Source organism: Sander lucioperca, chromosome 18 (genome assembly GCF_008315115.2).
Source record: "Sander lucioperca isolate FBNREF2018 chromosome 18, SLUC_FBN_1.2, whole genome shotgun sequence".
In the NCBI taxonomy this organism is placed as follows: domain Eukaryota; kingdom Metazoa; phylum Chordata; class Actinopteri; order Perciformes; family Percidae; genus Sander; species Sander lucioperca.
In genome coordinates, this window is record NC_050190.1 from 17,488,054 (window position 1) to 17,497,596 (window position 9,543).

Below are 9,543 nucleotides of genomic sequence, written 5' to 3' on the forward strand. Positions count from 1 at the left end.
AATGTCTTCCACTGAGTTGCACAGATCAGCTAGAGATGTTGCTCAAGTATCAGTAAGCGGTTTTCTGTTTGTTTTGCTGTTTACAACAATCGCAAAGTACGGTGGGTCTCAGCTTACAAATGTTGACAATCAGAGGTCAAACCTTTTCGAAAAAGTTGGTATATTTCAAGTCTTTTACTTTATGCTTCAGTGTTCTGAAATAAAAAGACAAGAAAATTAAATTGGTTTTAAAAACAGATCCACATCTATGAAGATATCACCCAAGTTTGAGTGACAAACCTGAGGTTAACCATAATCTCTCTATATGCTTGGATGTCATTCTGTGAAAACAACTCTTTCTTGTGCTGATCTTTGAAGCCTGACAACCTTAATGTATAGACCTCATCAGAATGAGGACCCGATTCAGACGTCCCACATCAGAGAGCAAAGGAGGCATTCCAAAGCCATGATTGAGCTATGCATGCATATGAACATCTTTCAAGCATGTTGTTCTCCTTCTTGACTCAGATTGGGAGAATGTATGCAGTAGTGGTGGTGGGTTAGGATGGGGTGGGGGAGTGCAGATTGTGAATCCCTGAGGGTGTATTTCACTGTGGGAACCTCAGCCCACTGAATGGATGGAGATCATTCTTGTGTATGCATGCCTCGCATACCACGGCTGTGACATGTTTGTGTGAGTGTGTGTATGTGTGGAGGTTGTTCTGTGTGCCATCTGATTGGTCGAAACAATGACAAAAAGGCGAAAAGAGAGCGAGAGAGAAATGTGGAGCTATAAAGGGATGCCTCAGAAGATTACGGGCCTTTAATAAGAGGAAATCATAAATTCCATTTAATGAAGTCCCATAAAGATGACAAGTAGAAGGCGTGCCATTTTGTTAACATAGTTTCATCTTTGGGATAAATGAGGGCCTTGTTAATGGGAAAGAAGGGATAATTTGGTTAAGGTTGCCACAATTAAGAGTAACGGCTTGAAAACGAGGCAGCTGGCATATATAGAGGCATGTATGACCCTGTCTAATGACTGGCCAGTGTATGGAAGCAGTCCTGGCTTTCGTACAGTAAATCAACTTAAAACATATGACCCCTGACCTTGCTGGGTCACAAGAGGAGCCCATCAGCTTTGCTCCCAAAAAATGCAGCGTCACTGCTGCGATCGTGGGATTGGCTCGTCTGGCCAAGAGACCTCATTACTGGCTGACAGGCTGGTTCACTGTCTCCCTGTCTGTGTCGGTGACAAAGCAGCCCCAGTGCCATTGCAAGGTCTCCACTGAGTGCAGAGCTTGGCTGCGTGTTATGTAACACGTTTACTCTTGGAGAGTCGGGCCCATCACATTTAAAATCCGGCAAAGGCCATTAATGAATTATTCAGCGCTCATTCAAATAGTGTTTTCTGCACAGATCATCTGAGGGTTTATTTACACTAAAGGAAGTCACTGAAACTGTGATGGACCATGCTAAACTTGATGTTGACATAATACAAAGTGTATGCAAGCGTGAAACAGTGAGTGGAATTTAGAAATCATGAGCTTTTTTACCCTTTATCTATTTGCAGCCCTTTATCATAGGTGCATAGGCATCTCTTGGAGCGGTGAGCACTTCAACCAAAAAAGGATGTTCCCAGATTGGCTGATTTTAATAGTTATTTGAGACCTGTAAAGGCAAAACTACTCTAGTTTAGGTTTAAGTGTTTTTGTTGCATAATCATTTTTTATTTCCCTTTTGGGGTCCCAAACATTAGGCTGGGAACCACCGATACTTCTGTGTGTATGTTGTTCTCACTAATACATTTACAGTATCATTATAAACATTTATGGTATTGTCTGTCCATTGTGGTATCAATTTAACACTCTTATACGATATGATATACTTCTCTGTGATTATGATTGTTTATCAGAATAAAATTGTCTGTGACCTGTATGAGTTGCAATAAGTGCTGAGTAAGTTAATGAACAAAGTTTAATCAAAGCTGAAAGCAGCGATGAATGGGCCCTTGCACCATGTCGGGGGTGCTGGCGGGACACCAGTCGACGCGTTGTGCATTTGTGCAACCGTCGGACACTGTGCACACGATTTAGACTTTTCATCCTGCGTGAAGTGTGTAGCATTGAAAATGATGTATTGCAATATTTGCACCACTTCTTGACTGTGTCCATTAGTGTCTACGACAAATGTTTTTTTGAACCGTTGCAATGCAATGATGCCTCCCGAAGGAGTCTATGTGAAATGGTTCATGACTTATGAATGGGGGCGTTGCTAAAGTATAGGGGCTGGCATTAGACACCCATTATGTTGCTCAATATCAAGTGTAGCCCACACAATTAACATTTCATGTAAATCGGATGATGTTGTCCACATGAGGCTATAACTGCATGTTGCCAGTAGGTGGCGCTATGACCATAATTTAATGTTGGTATGTAACAACCTTCAGGCCCGGACTCTTATCATGCATGTGAAGTTTCAAGCAGATTGGACAATGTACAGTCTAGTTACAAACCACTTCCTGTTTTGTGGAGTAACATGGAAATTCTTCACCTTGCCATGTCGTTCAACGACAGCTCAAAAGCTTCCTAATGTAGCTTTGCCAACGTCTTTAGATTTTACAAATCAATTTTGAAGTCAATCAGGTAAAAGAGGAGTTTGTTAAAGTACAGTGCCTGCAAATGGTAAACAAAATTCAATATGGCTGACTTCCTGTTGTGTTTAGGGTATGGCTCCAAGATGCTTTTTTGTAAGTCCGGACATGATTCACATGCCTACCAAATTTCATACATCTAGGTGAAACATACTGTGAGGGCTACATCTTTGAAATTTTGTCGGGGGCGCTATTGTGCTCAGGCCATAAAAATGTTAAAAATGCCCCAAATCTTCCAAACATGTGAAATAGTGGAAAAAAGTCTTGCTGATCATCCTTCATCTGTCCTGTGGAAAGGCCTAAACATGCCCCCCCCCCCCCAAAAAAAAACAGGGGGTTAAAGAGGCCCATCCCCCGGCTGCTGATTGGACAAAGCCCGGCTGTCACGCCCATGGGAGGAGTCTCTGGTCGATTTTGAGGCGCGGTTGAAATACTCACAGCCTCATCACCGACGTCCTTTAATTTGAGCTCAGCCGCGGTGGCGTCCACACTAACTGAAGGGGGATCTTTTGTCGTTTCCAGACCTAGCTAGGGAGAAGGAGATCCGGTCGGATTTTTCACCTCTTTGGCAAGAGCTTACCCATCCCAGAGCTGGATTTTTAAATCTCGAAAACTCCTCGAGGTTTTTCTTTTTCGATTTTCTTTTTTGTTTAGAACACCTAAAGGAAAAAAATGGGAGCCCAGTTGTCCAAGGGTGGAGTAGCTGTTGAGGGGAAAGCCGCCGCCGACCCCGCTGCTGCCAAAGCCAACGGCCAGGTGAGTAAAGTAGGCCTGACATGCCGAGCATCAGCGGGGAGCCACATGGCACCCAACGCCCACTGGCAGCATGGGTGGCACGGCGGGGCTCAGAGCTGCTCTGGTAGTCTAGCTGTTGCTCTTTCACACTCTTCACCGAGCTCAAACGTATTCCTCTGTTAACCACATGGATTTAGAGCGAGTCAGTATGAATAAAATAACAGGCTGTCTAAATCCAGGGGGACCTCCATCGGAGTAGCCGTCGAGTGGCCATGCTCGTCCCCGCTCAGCGCGCACCAGACCTGTCTTTGTTAATTTTTCCGCTGGTCCCAGAGGGGCAATTTTACCCGCAATTTGTATGCGAAAACGACAGATTCGAGTCGAAATGTGTTTTTCAACCGTGTTCTCTCTCATGAGTTGGCTCTAGTCGGGGAGGTAGTCGCTCTTACGTCGAACAAAAGACCTGAATCAAACGGTGCAAAGGATGCAAATGCACTCTGCTGGAGGCGCATTTTGCGGAGTTGCAAACAAAGCGCGGACAGGCGCCAGTTTAAGCCCCGCTTTGCCTCAACTTTTGTACATATTGCCCCATATAGTTCAGTAGTTGTGATTCATTGCTGATTATTGGGAGAGTTAAACAAGTGGCTTGCTCTGACCCCAGATATCAGAAGATGCATTTTGTGATGTACGTTCATAACATGTCGTTAGAGTTACAGACCCCTCTCTCACTACGGGTGCGTCGATTCGTTGAATTCAACTCTTAAACTGACATTGGCTTGCCTGTGTCATGACTGATGTGTGCTGGCTGTATTCTGGCCACACTGAGCTCATGCAGAGAGAGCAGCGGTTATGTGAGCTGCAGCTCTTTGGATGAGAGCAGAAAGCAGGTTTCACGGGGATTCCTTTGTTCCTCCAACTTGCCGAGTGTGTTGACGTTTAGGTGCAGCACTACTGCCCCCATGTGTCTGCCTAGAGTCATGCAAACAGCTGTTGCGTTCCTCCCCCCTGAACCACTGTTAGGACAAGCAGCTTTCCTCAAGTATTACATGGATTAACTATTGGAGTAAATGGGCTAATGCTAATCTGTCATATGCCATATCTCTTAAGATTCATTTGGAATGTTGTACATGTCATGTACAGTTTATCCATTTGTATAGTTGAGTGATTTTCTGTTTCCAGAGGCAATGTGTTTATTTTGACTGAGTTTTGATTACTTTAATCCACGAATAATGAGTCCTCTTCTCTATGTAGGAGAACGGCCACGTCAAAACCAATGGTGATGTGTCTGCCAAGCCCGATGGGGAAGTGGCTGCCGCAGATGGGAATGGAACCGCTGAACCAGCCAAGGAGGGCGAAAACGGCACCGGTGATGCCATTGAACCTGCTCCCGCAGCCGAGGGCGATGCTGCCAAAACGGAGGGCGAGGCCGCCAAGGAGGGCAAGAAGAAGAAGAAGTTCTCCCTGAAGAACTCCTTCAAGTTCAAGGGCATCTCGCTGAAAAAGAGCAAGAAGGGCAGCGAGGAGGCCAAAGAGGAGGTCGCCTCCCCCACGACCGAGGACAAGCCCGACGAGAACGGCCACACAGCCAAGGAAACCAAAGAGGAGACGCCGGCCGAAGAGGACGAGGTCGCTGCCCCTGCTGCTGATGCTGCACCCGAGGGAGAGACCAAGGCAGCGGAGGAGGCCCCACCCACAGAGGCTGCCCCAGCTGAGGAGGCAGCTGCCGCCCCTGCCACCCCTGCTGAGGACACGACACCTGCAGCCTCTGAGGGCGAGGCCAAGGCAGAGTGACTTCGCCCGGCCATGTGAACTGATTTTTCCAAGATTAAAGTATATAAATATATATATGAGAGACACGTGCCACATTCTTAAAGTTATAAACAAAACTAGAAAAGAAGACAAAGGATATATATCACATTTGCTGATTCAACCACCAGTTCACTGCCTTTTTTATTAGTTCTTCGACAGACGGAATCTCACCGGGCCCTCTCATGATGAAGTGTCGGCATGTGTCGCCCCCTCATGGTACACACAGGGACTTGCGTGTGGCGAAGGTAATGGATTGGATGTGGAGCGAATCAGGAATACTGACTTATTTTCCCAATTCATGGAGAAGCATCCTTTTTTAACAGCGTGGCAGCCCTATAACATTTTATTTCTCTTTCTCATCTTTTTGGATCTAAAAATTGTCACTGTTGGCGGAGCAGGACAGACCATCTCTTTCACTCGAAATGACTGTTATATGGACACATAAACCTTTCAAAAGATCTTATTAATTTTTAGAATTCTACATTCCTATGTTTTACCCCCAAATTTCAAGTATTTTGTCATGTATAGAAAAGTGAAAATTGAGGAGGGGAGCAATGTCTTTGTTCGTGCATTTTGATTATTTTTCTGGCTAAAACCACATTCAAGCTTGAGTATTGCAGTGTTCACATTTCAGAGTTTATAATGCAGGGGTTGGGATTGTGTACAAAATGTGAGCTTTTTATCTGCGAACTGTCTCTGTAAATATGTTTTGGCCAATATTTTTGGTTCTCTTTATTTTGCTATCGTTTGAAGATGTTAATGGTTTTATTGTAACTTTTAATAAGGGTAAATAAATGTTCGATCCCCTCTGTCTGCGTTTCCTCTTGTGATTCACACCTCAAGACACACTCAAGGCTATTTTTTAGTCTTTTTGAGAGGTTGGGTCAGTTACTACATTATGCATACACAAAAACCGTTTTATAATAAACGGTATCAAAGAAGGCATACTGTCTTAGATGAAGTCATTTTAAATCAACCATGATTTAAGACCAAATGAGAGGTATAAACGCACTTTATATCAAGTCGAGCTAGTCAGCTAGATTAAATTCAAGATTCAGATTTCAAATTTTAAAAAACTATCAAACTGCAGAAATAAAAACTTCAATGTTGCTTTGAACTCCAGACTCAGCCAGAGAAGGTGTAGTGATGCTAAATAACAGGAAATGTAAAGGTTGTATGTGCCTGAGTCATACTTGATTCATATTTTTTCTACATATGAGGTCACACCTGCACAAATGTTGTGCCACAAATATAAATATTTGGAATAACTACAAATATTTGTATATATTCAACATTTATCGTTTAGATTTTTTTTTTTTTTTTTTTTTTTTTTTTTTTTACACCAGTCTTTTAGCATGTTAGGAGTGCTCTTTTTTTGCATTTCCCTACATAAATTACCTGTGTGCGTGACAAATAAACCTTAGAATTCTTGAATCCAAATAATAGCTGCATGCATATCTAGCAGGGTGAGAGGACGTGAAGTGTCATAATAGGATTTCTTACATAAGTAATGGTGGCAACACATTTGACATGTGGCCATCAAATGTTAGAATAAGACCCACTTGAATAATCTATTGTTAAGGTCCTACAACCCTTTTTTAACATTCAAGTAACCTCACTGCAGCACAGATATTCTAATAGCCCAGTTTTAACTGAAAAAAAAATGATGTTCATAGATTGACTGTAGACAACAGGGTTAATGTTTTACAAGCTTTTTTAGAAAATAAAACCAGACGGACCAGAGGTTGTCAAAAATCCTTTAGGTCTCAAAGGGTTAATCAGATGCTTAAAATAGCTAATTTTATTTGTTGGTCTCTGGCTCCCCTTGGTGGACAGAAATATGTATTCTAGGCATATGTGATTCTGCACCGTGTTGCTTTTCAGTTTATAGTTAACACGTTAACATCGATTTCACACGTTGCTCGTGTTTAGGGATTACTAGGCATGTTTTAGCTTTTTTCGTAGCATCTTTAGCTAGGTCGATACTGCGTTTTATTAAGGCGTGTAGTTAGATTTTGGCATACACGTGTTCCAGCAACCACTTTTGGGGTAAGAGCAGCAACGGCCACTGAAATGTTAAGCGGCCCCAAATATGCCCGATACATGGTTGAAACTTGTAAATATGACATCTAATATGAATCGACATATTAGGAGCTAATTAGCTGCTAGCAGCAGACGAGGTGGCCGAGTGGTTAAGGCGATGGACTGCTAATCCATTGTGCTCTGCACGCGTGGGTTCGAATCCCATCCTCGTCGGATATTTTCATTTCATTAACTGTTAAAGTGGACACGAGATGAGAAAGACGAGTCAGTCTCTCACAAAAATAATAGTTCCAGATAGACATCTGTATCTGAAAAGTCATGCTTTTTGTTTGGTAAGCAACAAAATCAATTTTACATTAAAAAAAAACGGTGAGAAGAGCAGTGAGAAGCCATATTTTAGGGGGCGGGGGGGGGGTTAACACCTGAAGGCAGTATGGTTGTTAGAAATAACAATGATATAATAATATGAATGTAATAATGATAGCAGGGTTATTATTTTAAGTATTCCTACTGAAATACTACTGATACTCACTATGAACACTGGAGAGCAGTATTTACTCATGATTATCACATCACTGCAGTCACCTCCAGCAATAAAGCCAAGCATAATATCAACACTTCCAGTGGTAACCTTCATAGCAAAACTATCAAGCCTTAGATGGCTATATCTGTTTCTAATATGTCTACCAAAGTTAAGTGTATATCATAAATACAGTTATCATCAACATTGGCATGTAATAAATATATATAATTTAAAGCAAATTAGTTAATATGCTTTTTGAACCTGAATGTTGTCATTGGACTACAGCACACTCTAGTGGTGTTACGTTGGAGTTCAGTTTTGCGAGACTAAAGAAAACTTTACTCTTGATGCTTACGTAAACGTACTGTAAAAACAAAACGCTTTAAATATCACAATTCAATGGGATTGCAGCTGTTTTTGTAATATTTCACGAAAAGAAGAGGTGTAATTTGCCTGTCCCTAAAGCTATTAACTGTTTTATACTTAATTTATACTTTTTTTGGTTTGGTATAAAATATTTTTCTGCTCTGTGTCAATGTTTTCAGACATGCTAAGCTAAACTACACATGTCCTGAATCTAGGGGCCAGATACAACTGTAGATTCATGACTAACCGTGGATTTCCACAGGATGCAGAACGTCTGCGAACCGGCTCCGCTGCGGAACTGCTGCGTGCTCCGCCGTCCGTCAATACCCACCAGTTCCGGATTTGTTGCGTAACGGCTGCGGCCAGCCGAGCACGAGATCTCGCGAATTGACGTATGTTCGCGCGATATGACAGGATGTAGTTTCTATAAACAGAACCACAAAACCAACAACAGTTAGTTTCCATCCAGAGGCGTAGAGGGGAAACAACTCTGTGCTGTGTTTTCAAGGTGTAGTGCAGGGAAATATGACCTGCCGTGAGCACGGTGTATTTTATTTTGAAAAGTAACTGGATGTTTTATTTTGTTTCTGTGCTCGACTTCCTGTCCCGCACAATCTGAATTGTGCTGAATTGCTGCGGAGCTCTCCGTCGTCCGTCAAAAATAGAAGCTCTGCGTATCTGCTCCGGAGGGCTGCGGACTGACGGAACTGGGACGGAGTAGGGACGCAGACGTTCTGCAGTCAGTGGAAATACACACATTGACTTTAATGGAAACCTAATGACTCCGTCGACGTTCCGGAGACGTTCCGGAGACGTTCCGCAGACTTTCCGCATCCAGTGGAAATTGCCGGTAAGACAGTGTGTACGCACATAGACAGAAATATGCAGACAAAATATGCATATGTTGATACTCCGCAGCCTCTGAGAAGTGCCATTACGCAGGGCCGCTCACTTTATTTACCTTCATTAAATCACATGAAAACAACACCCGGCTGCTACAGCACAACCATACAGAACTCCACACACATCGGACTGGTCAGTTATAACTCTTTGGTTTTTGTAAGCCAAAGAATCCAGTTTATGTTAGTATTCAAATACTGGCAAATGGGTGAAAAGCCTTATTTAGTTTTGTTTTAAGATGCACTTGAAGGCCGCAACCGTTCTACTAATGTCGATATGGTTGGGGTACATGCTATGGGTGTTCATACCTTGATAATTGATCAATAAGTGTTCACTGTGGCTGCTTCTTTTACCCTTTGTCCCTTTCAAAATGTAGAACTGATCTTGAGACCAAATCCCCAAAATGCCAATAGACAGCTAGATAGATAGATAGATAGATAGATAGATAGATAGATAGATAGATAGATCACTGTAAACCTTTGCTGTAAAGTTATAGCTAAAATCTTACAGTATCATACTGTTTTATTGTTCTACA

At 42.6% G+C, this 9,543-nt stretch overlaps 1 protein-coding gene and 1 non-coding gene across 2 annotated transcripts; both read left to right on the top strand.

Annotated features, from left to right (window-relative positions):
• The first annotated feature begins 3,073 nt into the window (after window positions 1-3,073).
• On the top strand, window positions 3,074-5,987 carry marcksl1a (MARCKS-like 1a). Its single transcript, XM_031288668.1, has 2 exons — window positions 3,074-3,388; window positions 4,619-5,987. The coding sequence occupies exons 1-2, from the start codon at window positions 3,305-3,307 to the stop codon at window positions 5,156-5,158; spliced, it is 624 nt and encodes a 207-aa protein (XP_031144528.1). The 5' UTR covers window positions 3,074-3,304; the 3' UTR covers window positions 5,159-5,987.
• Window positions 5,988-7,350: 1,363 nt separating this feature from the next.
• trnas-gcu lies at window positions 7,351-7,432 on the top strand. Its single transcript has one exon. It is a non-coding gene; the product is annotated as a tRNA-Ser (tRNA).
• Window positions 7,433-9,543: the final 2,111 nt, after the last annotated feature.

What these genes read in the sequence shown, in the direction of transcription:
- marcksl1a (XM_031288668.1), top strand. Translation starts at nt 3,305, where the DNA reads ATGGGAGCCCAGTTGTCCAAGGGTGGAGTAGCTGTTGAGGGGAAAGCC. An exon ending in CTGCCAAAGCCAACGGCCAG is followed by an intron (nt 3,389 to 4,618) that starts GTGAGTAAAGTA and finishes TTCTCTATGTAG; the next exon opens with GAGAACGGCCACGTCAAAAC.